Source organism: Nanorana parkeri, unplaced genomic scaffold (assembly GCF_000935625.1).
Source record: "Nanorana parkeri isolate BGI_ZX_2015 unplaced genomic scaffold, ASM93562v1 scaffold81, whole genome shotgun sequence".
Classification (NCBI taxonomy): Eukaryota; Metazoa; Chordata; class Amphibia; order Anura; family Dicroglossidae; genus Nanorana; species Nanorana parkeri.
The window spans coordinates 855,771-875,018 of record NW_017306349.1 but is presented as its reverse complement, the minus strand read 5'-3'; the positions used below and the strand labels follow the sequence as shown (position 1 = coordinate 875,018).

Here is a 19,248-nt window from a genome sequence, read left to right as displayed (position 1 = left end):
CAAGAGGCTCTAGGTATGGAATTGTAAAAGGAAAGTAGAACCCCCCTTTTTTTTCGCTTGGCATAACACATTCTCGAAAAATAAAATGCTCAGTAGGCACGCATTCGGTCACAATGAATATTGTATTAACACTACAGTGACCAGGGCCATCCCTATAATGAGGGTTTGGGTAACGTGGGGGGGAATGGCAGTGTGCCTGCCGCACCCTTTCCAGCCAGAGCGTCCCAGGTTGCTAAGAGCTCTTTGCAACTTGGGATGCTCTGGCCAGCGTCCCGCCCAGTTCCTGGCAACCGGTGACATCACTGGAGTTGAGCAGGACACTCTGGCTAGAATCCTGCCCTGATCATGGCAACCAGTGATGTCAGTAAGCTGGACGGACACTGACAAAAGCCAGAAGTAACGCGGACCACCTACACCAACACTTACGCCCCCCGGGTGACTGGCACCACCAGCATCCCACAGCACCACCCTTTCCCCCTGGAACTTGAGCCCCACAACCGCATCCCCCCAGCCTCGGGTGGCGAAAAGTCTAGGGAAACCCCTGGCAGTGACCATCATATCTAGCTCATAGCCAGACTGCAATGGTCAGAATGGGGCCCTAACTGATTTCAATATAGAAAATCAGGGGTGTAACTGTAGATTGCGGGGCCCCATAGCTAAATTTTGATGGGGTCCCTCGGCGACCTTCCTACTGTCAATGGCTTTAAAGTCAGGTAGCAGCTGTATGCACGGTCTCCTCCTGTACATCTGACGTCAGGGGGCATGGGGTCAGTGTCAACTGCAACTTCTGCAGTCCCTAACGGGGCCCCCTTCCACCACCAGGCCCCATAGCGGCCGCATTGGGCTGCTATGGCTATTGTTACGCCACTGTAGAAAATATAACCTGAGTAGCAGCTGCCGGAACTGTACAAAGAACAAAAATATTGCAATTTGCTCCTCTTTACTGTATAAGAAGGACTACTGGTCCGTTCTTCATCTTTATTCCCTTTAAGCCCTCTTTCCCAGTTCTCACGTGAGCCAGCGGTTGCTTGTCTTGCAGTAGTAGGAATTTCTGGCCCTGGTCTGTTGCAGAGTATTGTAGGACGAGGGAGAAATGGTCACGGTGACGGAGAGAGATACGGTCCTGAAGAGTTACCATGACATCCTGTAAATGAGAAGTAAGAGAATGAATTATGTGTACACACAAAGAGTCAAAAATAGTTCCATGTAAGTAATCGCACTGCATTGGTGGCAAAACAAGAAAACTAGAGGTGAAGGAGGAATAGGAGCGGCAAAAGGACGAACCGGTGAGGTGGTTAGGTGCAAATGATCTTCCTTCATTATGAATTATAAGCCAAGATGTGTGGGGGTGATAAATCCCTTTCTCTGAGGGCTCGGGTGACTTGGTTGACTTGGCACAGCTGATACAGCAAACATTCAGAGCGTGCCTACGTTTCTGTTAATGAAATCTTGATCTAGTAAAATATTAAGGGACAACATCTATGGTGATTCAGTGTGTCAGAGACCTGCTGCTTCTGCGCATGCGCCAAGCCGGGCTTCCCGTAACGGGCCTGCGCGAGCCAAGGATTGCCGGCGGAAAAACGCGCCAAAAGGCGCACAGGAAGTGACGCTCTCCAGATAATTTCTTCCCTATTTAAACCCAGACTCCACACCTACTCATTGCTGGATTGTCTCTTCAACCGCCCTGACGTCTCCTGATCCTTGTTTCCAGTACCCTTGATTATTGACCCGGATTGACTTTGACCTTGTTTGCCTGCAGCCTGCCTTTGACCTCGGAACGTTTTGACCATTCTTGCTTGCCTTGACCTCGGATTGCTTACTGGACTGCCTACGCCTTCTCCTTTTGTACCTGATCTGCCTGCGCGGTGTGACCTCGGCCTGTTGACCTCGGATATCAAGATCTACAAAACCCTGCTACAAAACCAGGGATTGGCCGGCACGGTGATCCCGCCTCTGGCCCTCCTGCCACTCACTGTCTCTAAGGACTCTGTCCCCAATACCAGAGTCCCTAGGACACGAGCTGCAAGGGAAGCCTCCTCCTACATCCAGTCTCCACACAGGTACGTGATACAGTGGCGGGTGGTGGAATCCACAAACAGGCACCAGGGAAGAGCTGGCAGGCTGCCTATGCTATTTATAGCAAAATGTTGGTGGATACCCGACCATCACACCTACCTATATGGCCAAAAGTATATTGACCCCTCTCAAAAAGATTGAGTTCAGGTGTTTTCAGTGAAGAGTCCTGTTAATACTACAACATACAAATATATTAGATTGTAAGCCCTCAGGGGCAGGGCCCTCCTTACCATCTTGTCTTGAATTGTATTGTAATTGTAATGTCTTCCTTATATTGTACAGCGCTGCGCACACTGTTGGCGCTATATAAATCCTGTATAATAATAATAATAGTTTAGACAATTGTGCTCTTCTAACCTTGTGGTAACAGTTTGGTGAAGATCCTTTTCTGTTCCACCACGACTGCCCGCTGAGACCTGCCAAGTGTGGTGTCCTGCACAGAGCCTTGACCTCAACCCTGCTGAGCATGACTGTCCCGTGTGTGCAAAGCCAGTTCTATGACGACATGGTTTGACCAGTATGGTGTGGAGGAACTCGTGTCCTGCACAGAGCCCTGACCTCAGCCCTACTGAGCATGACTGTCCCGTGTGTATAAAGCCAGTTCCATGAAGATATTGTTATGGTGTGGAGGAACTCAAGTGTCCTGCAAAGAGCCCTGACCTCAACCCTACTGAACATGACTGTCCCCTGTGTACATAGTCAGTTCCATGAAGACATGGTTATGTTGTGGAGGAACTCAAGTGTCCTGCAAAGAGCCCTGACCTCAACCCTACTGAACATGGCTGTACCCCTGTGTACATAGCCAACTCCATAAAGATATGGTTTGACCAATTTTGTGGAGGAACTCGGGTGCCCTGACCTCATCCTTACTGAACACCTTTGGAAAGAATTGGAATGTCGGTTTTGAGCCAGGTCTTCTCATCCAACATCAGTATCTGGCCCCACAAATACTCTTTTGACTGAAAAGGCACAAATTCCCACAAACACACTCCAAAACCATTTGGAAAGCCTTCCCAGAGGAGAGGAGGCTGCTCTAGCCATTAAAAGGACCAATTCCATATGAATGCCTCTGGTTATTGATTGTGATTACCAACAAGCTCATATAGGTGTGATGGTCAGGCATCTACAAATTGTTGGCCATGAAGTGCAGGACAGTTGTAGAAGCCATAGCTCCTGCTGTAGAATTCTTTGAGAGCTCTTTAGCACCCCACAAACAGTCCAGTGTTTTCCGCTGCCTCAATAATTAAAAGTGAAGCAGGACAGTGGCCATCTTGTGTGTACACCTCACCACTAATTCAAGGTGAACCCTACTGCTTTGAAGCTTTAACTTTGTAACAGATGAGTATAATGTGATGCTAGCACACTACATTTGGGTAGGATGGAACTATCTTGCCTTGACTGTTGTTCTCCCATCAAAAGTAAAGGACTTAATTTGACCATTCTCCAGAAATACTTTGAGAACATTCGGAATGAGGAGAAGGGGTGGGGAGTCCTTCATCTTCAACATGTCCTAGATAATACAAAAAGAAGAGTCATCAAACGGTGAGCTTAACAGAGGCAACACGCTTACCTGTATAGCCAAAGAAGAATGAAACCCCAATTTATTACAAAATATTTCTGTCTCATTAAGTGTTTTTGTGCTTTCAGATAGAACAAAGGATAGAAAAATATAATGAACCGTTCATTAGAAGACAAGAGGGTCTATGTATAAACAATTCACAGGACCCTTGACCATGAGATCATCTGTGAACGTTTATTTTGCCTGTATAATGACAAAAACGACCGTTCTTAATATATTACCTTTTCAGGTCAACTGTATTGTAATGCAATACTACCTTACGGCCACTAGATGGAGCTGAGGAGCATAGGAAAGAAATACTTATTCCCTATGCTCTTTAGCTCCATCTGGTGGACATAATGCAGTATTACACCACAATGCATTCAACCTGAAAAGAAAATACCGTATATTAAGAACGACCATTTTTGTCATTATTCACACAAAGCGAATGTTCACAGATGTTCTCAGGATGAAGAGCGAAGGGTATAAATAGACCCGTGAATGTCATCCGGCTAGTGTTTCCATCTGCTTTAATGCTTTCATTACTTACTGCGTCTGTATCACCAACAGTCACCAATTCAGAAAATCGGACCCTAGTTGGGTTGGAGCGAAGCTTCTCCTTCTTGGCTGCGCTGATGAATGCTGATTTTGGAGACTAAAAAGAGCACAAATAAAATGTATAAATTTATTGCAAATACAAAAATTTGCAAGAAAAATGCAAAATCGCAACATTTTTAGATACTAAATGTATCAACTAATAGGATTCTTACCATCAAAAAAATCTTCAATGGAAGTGGCTCTCCCAGTGTAATCATTGGGGCTCCATTGTCCATTTGACAGCCATTCCACTGCGCGCTCTGTATTGGGAGCCGTTGGCAGTGCTTCTGATCAGCGCAGGATCAACTGTCACACTGACAAAGGGGTCCCACTGATGGGGAGAGCCAATGTAATCGGCATTGCCGGGCTGTAAGTCTATAAGCCAAGTCCTTCAGAGAGCAGGAGGCAGCTGGCCTACACAAAGCCAGGAGAAGCTCTCGCCACAGTTGCCCCCACTTCTTTGCTGCCTCCGATTCAGCCCAGCCTTGGTCATGTGACTCTTACCCCTCCTTCCCTTGTGACAGAACTACTACTTGGTGATTGGCTGCTTAAGTGCGCAGTGATGTCAAAAGAGTCTTTAGCCCCATGTGAACTCCAAGTCACGACTTACACAGGCCATCCTCCCTTGGCACCCAATGGTCAAAGGGAGCAGGAAAGTGATGAGTAGGCTCTCACTGCACCTTTCCCTCTTCATTTGTGGCCTTCGTATTGGCCCAGACTTGATCATGTGACTCATACCCTTTCCTCCCATGTGACAGCACCAGTACTTGGTGATTGGCTGCTTTAGCCCTGTGTAAGCTCCAAGTCATGACCTACACAAGCCATCTTCCCTTGGCTCCCAATGGCCAAAGACAGCAGAAAAGTGAAAGGAAGAGTCTCTCGCTACAGTTGCCTTCCTTTGCTAACTCGCATTGGCCAAGCTTTGATCATGTCACTCAGACTTTTACCTCCCCTAGTACTTGGCGATTGGCTGCTTAGGTGCCCAGTGATATCAAAAGAGTATCTTTAGGGCTATGTGAGCTCCAAGTCATGACTTACACAGGCCATCCCCCCTTGGTATCCAATGGCCAAATGCAGAAGGAAAGTGATAGGAAGGGGCTCCCCCTGATGTTTTTAGTCAGCCACCTTTTGATTTCTCATGTTCTTACAAGAGCTTTCCAACATTATGATGACACCAATGGTATGCAGTATAAAAACCCAATCACTTACTTGATGAGGTTGTAGAACTGTCAGAGTGATGGACTCATTTGCATTCCTACAGCAACCAAAAAAAACAATAATGTATGCACCATTTTCCAATTTAAAGATTACAACATGTAGCTCATCAAAGGCAAACTATAAACTCTATAACAAAGAATGTAGCAAAAGTACCCCATAGGGTAAGGTTACCCTTAGTCCCAGTTTCTCGGGGACAGTCCCCATTTTGAGAGGTCTGTTCCCAGGAGACAAATGTCCCCGGCGGCATCCCCGGCAGCAGTGAACTACAGTCATATACAGTAAGTTTTGTACATGCTGTGATGGCTGCCTCTAGGACTCTGTGTCACTTACTACTGACCCCTGAACCCTGTGTTACTTACTACTGCCCCCTGAACCCTGCGTCACTTACAACTGACCCCTGAACCCTGTGTTACTTACTACTGCCCCCTGAACCCTGCGTCACTTACAACTGACCCCTGAACCCTGTGTTACTTACTACTGCCCCCTGAACCCTGCGTCACTTACAACTGACCCCTGAACCCTGTGTTACTTACTACTGCCCCCTGAACCCTGCGTCACTTACAACTGACCCCTGAACCCTGTGTTACTTACTACTGCCCCCTGAACCCTGCGTCACTTACAACTGACCCCTGAACCCTGTGTTACTTACTACTGCCCCCTGAACCCTGCGTCACTTACAACTGACCCCTGAACCCTGTGTTACTTACTACTGCCCCCTGAACCCTGCGTCACTTACAACTGACCCCTGAACCCTGTGTTACTTACTACTGCCCCCTGAACCCTGCGTCACTTACAACTGACCCCTGAACCCTGTGTTACTTACTACTGCCCCCTGAACCCTGCGTCACTTACAACTGACCCCTGAACCCTGTGTTACTTACTACTGCCCCCTGAACCCTGCGTCACTTACTACTGACCCCTGAACCCTGCGTCACTTACAACTGACCCCTGAACCCTGTGTTACTTACTACTGCCCCCTGAACCCTGCGTCACTTACTACTGACCCCTGAACCCTGTGTCACTTACTACTGATCCCTGAACCCTGCGTCACTTACTACGGATCCCTGAACTGTACATTATGTACTACTAATCCCTGAACTGTGTGTTACTTACTACTGACCCCTGAATCCTGCATTACTCACTACTGACCTCTGAACCCTGTGTCACTTACTACTGACCCCTGAACCCTACATTACGTACTACAAAACCCTGAACCCTGTGTTACTTACTACTGACCCCTGAACCCTGTGTTACTTACTACTGCCCCCTGAACCCTGCGTCACTTACTACTGACCCCTGAACCCTGTGTCACTTACAACTGACCCCTGAACCCTGTGTCACTACTGACCCCTGAACCCTGTGTCACTTACTACTGACCCCTGAACCCTGTGTCACTTACTACTGACCCCTGAACCCTGTGTCACTACTGACCCCTGAACCCTGTGTCACTTACTACTGACCCCTGAACCCTGTGTCACTTACTACTGACCCCTGAACCCTGTGTCACTACTGACCCCTGAACCCTGTGTCACTTACTACTGACCCCTGAACCCTGTGTCACTTACTACTGATCCCTGAACCCTGTGTCACTTACTACTGACCCCTGAACCCTGTGTCACTTACTACTGATCCCTGAACCCTGCGTCACTTACTACTGACCCCTGAGTCACTTACTACTGATCCCTGAACCCTGCGTCATTTACTACTGACCCCTGAACCCTGCGTCACTTACTACTGATCCCTGAACCCTGTGTCACTTACTACTGATCCCTGAACCCTGCGTCACTTACTACGGATCCCTGAACTGTACATTATGTACTACTAATCCCTGAACTGTGTGTTACTTACTACTGACCCCTGAATCCTGCATTACTCACTACTGACCTCTGAACCCTGTGTCACTTACTACTGACCCCTGAACCCTACATTACGTACTACAAAACCCTGAACCCTGTGTTACTTACTACTGACCCCTGAACCCTGTGTTACTTACTACTGACCCCTGAACCCTGTGTTACTTACTACTGACCCCTGAACTGTACATTATGTACTACTAATCCCTGAACTCTGTGTTACTTACTACTGAGGCAGTTTAGAATCATTTAACAGCTCTACTCTTGTCTCCAATCCTGCTGCTTGAACCTTGGTGCCTGGTAAAGCTTCTGCCGGAGCCTTCACTTGACCACTTGATCCCCCTTAGGAGTGCTGTTTTTTTAACCTATTACTAACTACTGAGCTCTGAACTCTGTGTCGCTTACTATTGACCCCTAAACCCTGTGTTATTACTGAACCTTGCGTTACTTACTACTGAGGTTCTGCATTACTTGCTACTATCCCCTACTGATGACCCCTGTACTCCATGTGTTACCTACTGATGACCCCTGTACTCCATGTGTTACCTACTGATGACCCCTGTACTCCATGTGTTACCTACTGATGACCCCTGTACTCCATGTGTTACCTACTGATGTCTCCTGAACTCCATGAACTATCAACTCATGACCCCTATACTCTTATGTTTTACCTACCGATCACCTCTGTATTCCCTGAATTACCTACTCATGACCCTGTACTACATGTCGTTCTTGTTCCTGACCTCTTTATTCCACGTGTTACCTACTCATGGCCCCTGCACTCTATGTTACATACTCCTGATTCCTGCTCTCTGCTCCATGAACTTTTGACCCCTGTGATCTGCGTTACACACTCCTAAGCCCTGCACCCTGTGCGTTACGCACTCTTGACCCCTGAAGTCCATGCATTACACACTTCTGATCCCTGCACTCCGTGCGGTACACATGCTTGACCCGTAGTAGAGTAGGCTCAGGGTTTATTTAACCAGTGAATCTTCAATCAACGAATGTTCCAGAAAACGTTCTTTTTGTAACAAAATTCTACCGGCGTGGAGCCACCTTAAAGGAGAACTATGGGGTCAGTGTTTTTCCCCATAGTTCTCCTTAGGGTAACGGGAGGACACAAACTAGCGTCCTCCCATCACCCTAAGCTCAGTATATAGGGAGCTACAGCTCGCGGTATACTGAGACGCCGCAGCCGGAGCGGATCCCGATGTAGATGACGGGATCCGCCCAGCTGCGTGAGTGACAGCTGGCTCTGCCTATCTAGAGGCAGAGCCAGCTGTACCCGCCCCCTTCCCCATCCGTTCCGCCAGTCAGCGCTGGCAGATCGGAGCGGGGAGGGGGGAATCCAGCCCCTCCCCCTGTCACGGCAGAGAGCCGTGACAGGATCGAGAGGTGAGCGAACTTGGTATGTGTTCGCTCACCTCCCGATCTACTGAGCAGACCTGTGACAGTCTCATTGTCACAGGTCGGCTAGAACTATGAGGTGAGTGGAAATCACTCATCTCATAGTTCTCCTTTAAGCCTATTACCTGCTGGAACATCAGGATACACAACAATTGCTATTATACATTTGTATCCGTTTAACTGGATTGTTCCGTTTCAAAGCCCCGTAAAGCCTCAAGCCCCCCCAACCTTCCCTCGGAGTATTACGGCTCCCATTGACTTGGTAGAAAATAAAAAAGCAAAGCACAAAGTGATCTCAAACTGACCCGAAATGATCTCAGAAAGCCCACGTAGGCCGTAAGTCAGTAATCACTCTCAAAATCTTTTCAATAGAGTTCCAACAAGCTGAGCTCTGCATTAAAATTGCAACAGACACAATAACGGAGCAATTTCCTCTTTTTTTTAATCTTACCTGACCAGCTCGATGAATCTCTCCCTCGGAGCCCCGCTCACGTCCTCATTATCGATGGCTAAAATCTGATCTCCGGAAAGCAATTTGTTCTCTGAGGGTCCACCTGAAATGAGAGAAAGTCCATATTTCCGGGACATTAGTATTCCGCACAGGGATGACTTAACGAGAAGGTGAAGCAAACACAGGCGGGTATACCCAATAAAAATATCTAGAATAGGGTCAGGGAGCCCCAGAGCGAAATTTTAATGGAGCCCCCCTCCGGCGACCTGCCATCTGCCATTGATCTCTACATAAAGTATGTCGAAATCAAGGACAGGAGAGCGGTCTGCATAGTCAATACATGACTAGGGACCAGAGCTATGGAACAGGAAATTAGATTTTAGCAATCAGCGCTGCGAGATCGGAGGGGGGAGGGGGGAATGCAGCCCCTCCCCCTGTCACGGCAGAGAGCCGTGACAGGATCGAGAGGTGAGCGAACTTGGTATGTGTTCGCTCACCTCCCGATCTACTGAGCAGACCTGTGACAGTCTCATTGTCACAGGTCGGCTAGAACTATGAGGTGAGTGGAAATCACTCATCTCATAGTTCTCCTTTAAGCCTATTACCTGCTGGAACATCAGGATACACAACAATTGCTATTATACATTTGTATCCGTTTAACTGGATTGTTCCGTTTCAAAGCCCCGTAAAGCCTCAAGCCCCCCCAACCTTCCCTCGGAGTATTACGGCTCCCATTGACTTGGTAGAAAATAAAAAAGCAAAGCACAAAGTGATCTCAAACTGACCCGAAATGATCTCAGAAAGCCCACGTAGGCCGTAAGTCAGTAATCACTCTCAAAATCTTTTCAATAGAGTTCCAACAAGCTGAGCTCTGCATTAAAATTGCAACAGACACAATAACGGAGCAATTTCCTCTTTTTTTTAATCTTACCTGACCAGCTCGATGAATCTCTCCCTCGGAGCCCCGCTCACGTCCTCATTATCGATGGCTAAAATCTGATCTCCGGAAAGCAATTTGTTCTCTGAGGGTCCACCTGAAATGAGAGAAAGTCCATATTTCCGGGACATTAGTATTCCGCACAGGGATGACTTAACGAGAAGGTGAAGCAAACACAGGCGGGTATACCCAATAAAAATATCTAGAATAGGGTCAGGGAGCCCCAGAGCGAAATTTTAATGGAGCCCCCCTCCGGCGACCTGCCATCTGCCATTGATCTCTACATAAAGTATGTCGAAATCAAGGACAGGAGAGCGGTCTGCATAGTCAATACATGACTAGGGACCAGAGCTATGGAACAGGAAATTAGATTTTAGCAATTTTCCCGTCCTCAGTAGATCACCAGTTTGTTTTGACATTTCAAGACCTCAATGTAAGTCCTCCCTCCTCTTCCACTGCCATAGCATGCAAGGGCTGAAAGAGGTGGAGTAGTAAACAGTTTATTTATATTTATTTAATGTTAACTTTTTTTTTAGATATCTATATATAGATATCTATATATATCTATACATATATTAATAATAATCACAATATTTCAATATTTTATATCATGACATCATTTTTAGTACTCCCGCACACAATTATAACACTAACAAAAACTACCCTTACAGCCTAAGGAAGACTGCATTAGGCACACGGGATGAATTTCAGTGCTGGCCGGGATGATTACAAGTTCAATGAGCACAATGAATCTACACTGCTAAGAAAGCTAAACAAATGCTGCATAGCCCGCAAAAGAGGATCTGTAACCAGCGACAATGATTTGGATGTCTCCTCTTGTGCATCTAACATAAGCTATTCTTGAATGGAAGCATTATAGAGGGTACAGGGTCGGTCTCAACTGTAACCTCTTCAATCCTTAATAATACAGTGATGGATTTGTGTTAGCCTTACGTGCTTCACGTGCATACAGATTTTCTATGTTTAAATTGCCTCAGCAGCCCTACTAATGGGGCCCACTCCTGCCCCTAGTTCCCTAAGGCATGCATGACATAAGAACACTCATGTCCAATAATATAAGAAACATATTAAGGATTGGAACAAAAGGGAAGGAAGACAATTATACAGGGGAATGACAAAGCTAAAGGGTCATCGCTATAATGAGGCAGCCTGAGGTTGTTGCCTCAGGCGGCATCTCTTTGGGTCACGGGTGGCGGCAGTGGGCCTGATGCCCCCTTTCTGGCTAGAGTGCCTTGGCTGGTGTCCTGGCCAACGCCTGGCAACAACCATTGACATAAGTGAGCTGGACAGGACACTGGCTGGAGTCAAAGGTAAGGACGTGCACCACCTACACTCCTCCCTGGTAAAGTGCCCCACCAGCACCCCCACCCCTGTAACGTACACTAGCAGCACCACCACCCATAACGTGCCCCACCAGCACCCCACCCCTGTAACATGCACTACCAGCACCACCACCCATAATGTGCCCCACCAGCACCCCACCCCTGTAACATGCAATACTAGTACCAGCACTACCCCCGAATCGATACCGTGCACCACACTCCCCCCTCCGGACTCAAGAGGTGAAAAGTCTAGGGACACCCCTGGGAATGAACTTATATATAACATTCTATGACATCATCATATTTAATCATTTGGCTCCCTTTATCATATGAGCCCAACACATCTCACAGTTTTGTATTCTTCCAGCGTTCCCCCAGCGAGGCGCTGTGATCACAGGTCTGACCCGGGAGCAGATATAGATACACTATAGGGCCAAAAGTATTGGGACACCTTTACACGCACATGAACTTTAATGGCATCCCAGTCTTAGTCCGTAGGGTTCAGTATTGGGTTGGCTCCGCCCTTTACCGCTATAACAGCTCCGCCTCTTCTGGGAAGGCGTCCACAAGGTTTAGGAGTGTGTCTATGAGAATGTTGGACCATTTGTGAGGTCAGGTACTGATGTTGGGGGAGGGGCTCGCAGTCTCCGCTCTAATTCATCCCAAAGGTGTTCTATGGGGTTGAGGTCAGGACCCTGTACAGGCCAATCAAGTTCCTCCACCCCAAACTCCCCCATCCATGTCTCTATGGACCTTGCTTTGTGCACTGGTGCGCAGTCATGTTGGAACATGAAGGGGCCATCCCCAAACTCCTCCCACAAAGTTGGGAGCATGAAATTGTCCAAAATGTCTTGGTGTGCTGATGCCTTAAGAGTTCCCTTCACTGGAACTAAGGGGCCAAGCCCAACCCCTGAAAAACAACCCCACACCATAATCCCCCCTCCACCAAACTTTACACTTGGCACAATGCAGTCAGGCAAGTACCGTTCTCCTGGCAACTACCAAACACAGACACGTCCATCGGATTGCCAGACAGAGAAGCGTGATTGGTCACTCCAGAGAACACGTCTCCCCTTCTCTAGAGTCCAGTGGCGGCGTGCGTTACACCACGGCATCCCACGCTTTGCATTGCACTTGGTGATGTAAGGCTTGGATGCAGCTGCTCGGCCATGGAAACCCATTCCATGAAGCTCTCTACGCACTGTTGTTGTGCCAATCTGAAGGCCACATGAAGTTTGGAGGTCTGTAGCTATTGACTCTGCAGACAGTTGGCGACTTCTGCGCACTGTGCGCTTCAGCATGCGCTGACCCCGCTCTGTCATTTTACGTGGCCTACCACTTCCTGGCTGAGTTGCTGTTGTTCCCAGTTGCTTCCACTTTGTTATAATACCAGTAACAGGTGACCGCGGAATATTTAGTAGCCAGGAAATGTCACAGAACACCTGAATCCAATGATTTGGAGGGGGAGGGGCCCAATACGTTTGGCAATATAGTGTATATAACACACATCAGCTCTGATTGAGGTCTTAATGGAAAGGAGGGGGGTATATTTCCCTCAGATCCACCAGCCCTACATATTTATTTGCACTGGCCCAAAGTGCATATGCACCCCCCCGACTTCCAAACCCCCATTCCAGGATGCAGTACTGATCTCAGATCTTGCTTCTCATTTATACATATACAAAATTGCAGCACATTAGACACCCAAAAACAGGTAAGAATATATGTGGTGATGGTTTTTCTAAGACAGACACACAAATAGAACAAACCAAAGCAAAAAACAACAAAAAGACACATAAACTGCTCTCTTATACAGATGCAGGAAAAAGCAAAAGATTTTATTTGGATAAGGGGGGTGGGCATAGGGGATTTTTTTAGATTCTGTTTGCAAACATGTAAAATCTAATATAGATAGAAAATACTTTGCATGTCCTCATATGCCTCTTCCTGCTTAGAAGTGTGTGTGTTGGAGTGATCAACCCTGGTCACATGTTCACCCGACCCGTCTATAGCGAGATGACAACATCAATTAACTTTATCAGTGTTGTCCATAGGTTATGCACAACTGGGAGGTAACCCACAGGATCCAGAAACTTCAGATGGCCCCGTATCAGAAAACTTCTGAGATGTATATGATTGTATCTCTGATCTTTTAATAGATTAGCCAAAGGGTAGGGGTGATGTTGCATCCTGTTCAGCTTTATGGGTCTGGGAGTTCCTTAAAGTACATGTTCACCAAAACCCCCAAAAATGCCCCTTATCCTATCTGACTCAATGCCACTAGCTGCGTCTGCCCCACCACCGCCACCCTGGACACCCATACTTACCTTGTCCAACAGTTGCGGCCTACTGTATTGCCTGCGGGCTGGCATGAAGGAGGAACTTGGCAAGCTGACTGCAAAAATTGAATGCAAGGCTGGCTGAAGCTAAACACTAACGTCCCATAGACTTTGAAGGCCGTACCCATAAAGCAGGAGCAATGTCCCATCCAAGACTATGGCTGGATGGGAGTCTGACTTTGGGGAGGCAACTGTTGAAAAGGAGGAGGCAACTTTGGGGAGGCAACTCCAGGGCAGGGAGGGGGAACTCAAGGAAGATAGGGAGTGGGGCGCATTATTTTGTTTAGGTGAACATATACTTCAAGGAATATCCAGACCCAAGATGCTGAATCGGATGTTACATCAGCCCCATCCATTGGATGAGGTAAGTGCGGACCTCTGGGGAGGGGGGTTACAGACACAGCTAGTGGTATTAAAGGAGATAGGGAGTGGGTCTGGGGGGCATTTTTTGGTTTAGGTGAACATATACTTTAAGGAATATCTAGACCCATGATGCTGAATAGGGCATAACATCAGCCCCATCCATTGGATGAGGTAAATATGGACCTCTGGTGGGGGGTACAGACGCAGCTAGTGGTATTAAAGGAGATAGGGACTGGGTCTGGGGGTATTGTTTTGTTTTAGTGAATACATAAAAAAATGCTAGGCATTATAGTTTTTGGTAGAACAGGCTTTACCTGTCTTCCAAATATCCCTTTGCACCTGCCCCTAGCAATTTTATTTCTAGTGGCCCATTCCTGGAATCAGGAAGATGCCAAGACTGGAGCCACATGTGAGGACAATGTAACTCCAGCGCGCATCATCAGTGGCCGTTCAATGGCCAAAGAGGAGGAAGACGCCAAGCCTGAAGGAAGTGGGGCAGAAGATGGTGGGAAGAGTGATGAGGAACAGTAAGGAACAGCTCTGAGTTGTCGGCCCTAGAAGATGGGCAAACACAGAGGTGGGTCAGCTATATGCATTATAGTATGAGCTGCCCAACCTTGTCCACACTATAGTTACCCTTTAAAGTCCTTCACTATGGGGGTCATTGTTGATGACAAGGAGACACTCTATGCACCTGGAGGAAAGGAGGTTCGAGAGCTGTGAAAATCTGAAAATAGTTCTAACTCATCAAAATGCTTCAAACAAAAGCTGGATGTGTTCTAAATGCTCAAATATAACTAAATAATAATAGTTATAAGCAATAAACCTGTAGAATATTGATCCAGGATCAATATCCGATTGTGGATCAGGGTGGGCTTGGATCACACAAATTGGACCACCGCTTGAAGGGTATTTGCCTTCCTCTGGATCACCTGGCGGTTGCCTTTTTGGTTGGACCCAATGGACATCTTTTCTTTTTTTTTTACCCCAACCATGTAACTTGTCCCCATTGGTCTTGTCTAGAACTCATGTGTTTGCTACAGAAAATAAGCAATTCATCGGTTGGCTTCCTCTAACATGCAATGCATTGACTTTTTTTCTATCACATCTCAAACAGTTCTGTTATGGACGGCCATATTGTACACAACATTGCTCTGAAACTTGCTTTGAGAGGACACCGAAGCAAGTTTTCAGACACTGTCTCAGTAAATGATTCTTTTTCGATGGAATAGATGGAGACGATGGAACATGAATTGAATCTTTTAGTTTCACCTGCAATGACAGATCGTACAACAACGGGTCGTGCACTGCCAGCAACAAATCCAAAGCCAACTCCTGGTTGACGAGAAATGGTGACTTGACGTATAGATTGAGGGGTCAGCTGACCACATTCCATAGCACACGTCCACATCACATGACTGCACAAAGAGAGGAGACAGGAGTAATTAGATGGTGGGGAAAAAAAAGAACTGAATGTTGACTAATGTTCAAGAGGATCTTACACCAGAAAATCTGAGGTTCTGCTTTTCAGTCCCCCCCCCCCTCCCCCTCCCCACCCAATGTAAACAAAATAAGCAATAGGGGAAAATAGATGTACACTTGGGGCCCCATAGCAACATCTTGATTATTAATACAGTTGTCTTTTTGATCAGTTTATAGTTGAGGACACACTGGGATCTATTTTTACAGCCTCTGGTTAATTTTGGAGTGATGGCCAGGATGACCACAAGCTCTGAAGGCAATCAATTTAGGGGAGGGGAAGCAATGGAGAGCAGTGACTGGCAACCCTACAATCCTAAAGATTCCTCCTCTGTGCCTTCTAGACTGAAAACTTCACAGGAGACCGGGGGTTGTCAACAACTTTGGAACCCTCAATTCTACAGCCAGTGTTATCTTTACAGGCATGCAAATTGTATCCGTTAAATTTGCCTCAACAACCTCCCAAATGGGGGCCCCCTTTCCTAAACTCAGGCCGCATAGCACCTAGTTACGTCACTGCTTAGACCTTGACTTTCAGAATGCATACTTAGGCCTTGCCGCAGCCTCCTGGCAAAGCCGAGAATCCCAAATCTCATAAGAATGCAATTTGCATTGTGTGGGAGGACAATTACTGAAGATTTTGGAACCTCAGTTTTGCCAGGATCCCTTGGGGGACATCACTGGTCCTTAGGCAAGAATGCCGGAGGCCAAGGTCTAAGGTAAGTATCTTTTTATTTTTTTTCCCTATTATTTTAATTTTCTAGCATTCCCACTTATGGAATGAGGGTATTAAGAAGAGGTGCCTCGGTTTTTTTTGGTGCTAGGTCAACTTTAAATTTGAACAAAAGATTCAAAAGACGACATAGATTATGCTAACAAATGTTTCGTGCAAAGTGAACCACAATGTACTCGTATGGTTTAACTTCAGACCTATACATGTCAAAAAAAAAATAGGACCAGGAAAATGCTACAGTATTATACAGCATCCGGTGTGGTAAAGGAATTAATATTACCGGGACCAGATGACTCAGTACCTATTATAATATGTATCATCCCTAAAGAGTATGTAAAGCCCAATGTTTCTTTCATAGAGTAGAGAAGGGTTACAAGTTCTATCCATTTAATTTTTGATAACTTTCCCTTCGCTTCCTGTCCCACAGATGCAGTTCCTGGTCTGCTTTTCCGTTGCTGAAAAAGCCTATCCTTGGACTTGTCCCTGCTCTGTCCCCTTGTTATTGACCTAGTTCCTGACCACAGCTCATCTCTGCCGATCTTCTGGTGTGATCTCAGCTAATTCCTGACTCTGGCTCCTCTCTGTTGACCTTCTGGTGTGACCTCCACTAGTTCCTGACTATAGCTTATTTCTGCTGACCTTCTGGTGTGACCTCAGCTAATTCCTGACTTTGGCTCATCTCTGCTGAACTTCTGGTGTGACCTCCGCTAGTCCCTGACTATGACTTATTTCTGCTGACCTTCTGGTGTGACTTACAAGGCTTGTACAGCCTGCTGATTTGGACACCACCCATCCCTTGCCGCCGCCCAATCAGCATCTATCACCCGGCCCAATCACGTCCCAGCTGCCCCTTCTTAAGTTATAGCAGGGAGGAGACTGGCATCACGTCCTGACGAAGGGGGCGTGCCCCGGAAACGCGTCGACACTTAAGTGCTTTATACAGGGCACGTTATCCTGGTTCTCTTACTGCTCCAGTTTTACTGTTCTACAGCTCGTTTTAGACTTCAGTATTGTGAGTAATGGTCAGTTCACCTCTATGCCTGTTCTTTTTGAATAAACGATACTTCACTCGGAAAGGCGCCCCTTCTTTTGTGTTTTTTACGCTAGTTCCTGACTATAGCTTATTTCTGCTGAAATTCTGGTGTGACCTCGGCTAGTTCCTGACTTTGGCTCATCTCTGCTGAACTTTTGGTGTGACTTCCGCTTGTTCCTGACTATGACTTATCTCTGCTGATCTTCTGCTGTCACCTCAGCTAGTTTCTGACTATAGCTCATCTCTGCTGATCTTCTGGTGTGACCTCGGCAAGTTCCTGACTATGGCTCATCTCTGCTGATCTTCTGGTGTGACCTCGGCAAGTTCCTGACTACGGCTCATCTCTGCTGAACTTCCGGTTGTGACCTCGGCTAGTTCCTGAATATAGCTCATCTCTGCTGAACTTCTGGTGTGACCTCGGCAAGTTCCTGACTATGGCTCATCTCCACTGACCTTCTGCTGTCACCTCGGCTAGTTCATGATTAGGGTTCATCTCTGCTGAACTTCTGCAATCACCTTGGCTGGTTCCTGAGCTTGGCTCATCTCTGCTGATTTTATGGTGTGACTTTGGCTGGTTTCTGACTATAGTTCATTGCTGTTGACCTTCTGGTGTGACCTTGGCTAGTTCCTGATTACATCTCTGCTCACTTTCTTGTGTGGCTTTGGCTGGTTTCTGACTATGGTTCATCTCTGCTGACCTTCTGGTGTGACCTCGGCCTGAATTCAGACCACGCTTCCAGCCTGCTGAGTGTGCCCGTGTTTTGGCCAACTGCCTTCTGGCCTGCCTCTTCCCAGGGGCTTTCCTGTTGGTCTGCATGAGCATCTCACAGCCAAGCGATCTTTCATGGTACTAGACTCCTGGCACCCATGCCACTCTGTGCCCTCTTACTCCCTATGCTCAACCCCGGGGGAGTCCGGACCAGAGGTGTAAGGGAAGCCCTCTAGTCGTCTTGGCCTCCAACCAGGTACTTGATAACATTACATTTCTGTTCTTGGATTTAGATATCCTTTAAGCTAAAAAGCCACACTATGAATTTTTGAACCGTGATCCATCAAAATCTCCTGTGTAGCCCACCCTGCAGCCTGTGATCTCCGTTCTAGGGTCCAGTCCCACTTGCTTCCAAGCAAGGCAGAGAGAGCCCTGACCCCAGTTCTCATCATTTCATCTATGCTCCTGTCCCCATACAGCAGAACTGTCAATCATTTCACTCCTTCTCAAACACCATACACCTCCTCTACAGATAGGGCACAACCCATAGCTGTTTAGGGGTTGAGGATCATGTTCTCCCTTCCATCCAGATCCATGAGAAAGGAGGAGGAAACATCAGAGATTAGTCAACAAGGGAAGAAAGAGTCCAAGAGTAGGCATGTGAAGGTTCTCATTTATTCAGGTCATGGTATAGCTAGTGGTAGTGAGTCGCATTCAACTGAAAATCCCTTCATCCTTCATTCAAGAGGCTTCCTCAGCACTTGAACTTGGCCAACAACTATGACAAGCTGGTCCCACACAATTTAATTCAGTTGGAAGATAAACCTGAAGCACCATCTATACATTGTTCGGCTTCATGCTCATGGGCACATTGGGACATGCAATGTAAAAATGTGGGCTTGGGAAGCCCAACTGGTGTGTACATCCACCCATAGGCATGAACGGCAGTGTGCACCTTTAGGCTGGTATATGCCAGTGCTCGCCCATCTATATCATATGCAGGGCCGGCCTTAGGGGTGTGCGAGCAGTGCGGCCGCACAGGGCGCCATGGCAACAAGGGCGCCGTGTGGCCGACACAGCTCGTCCTGGGGGCGTCTTCTCTCCCCCTCACCGCTGGGCGCTGGCCATCTGATATGACAGCGCTCCCTC

At 47.2% G+C, this 19,248-nt stretch overlaps 1 protein-coding gene across 1 annotated transcript in view; it reads right to left on the bottom strand.

Annotated features, from left to right (window-relative positions):
• FRMPD3 (FERM and PDZ domain containing 3) overlaps positions 1–19,248 on the bottom strand; it is a 51,609-nt gene that overhangs the window by 26,716 nt on the left and 5,645 nt on the right. The window contains exons 2-7 of the mRNA XM_018576998.1: positions 15,418–15,563; positions 10,095–10,197; positions 5,441–5,486; positions 4,185–4,289; positions 3,470–3,586; positions 1,013–1,144 (exon numbers count right to left, since the gene is read on the bottom strand). Of these exons, the coding sequence (XP_018432500.1) occupies positions 1,013–1,144; positions 3,470–3,586; positions 4,185–4,289; positions 5,441–5,486; positions 10,095–10,197; positions 15,418–15,556 (642 nt within the window). The 5' untranslated portion in view covers positions 15,557–15,563. The remainder of the gene's footprint in view (positions 1–1,012; positions 1,145–3,469; positions 3,587–4,184; positions 4,290–5,440; positions 5,487–10,094; positions 10,198–15,417; positions 15,564–19,248) is intronic.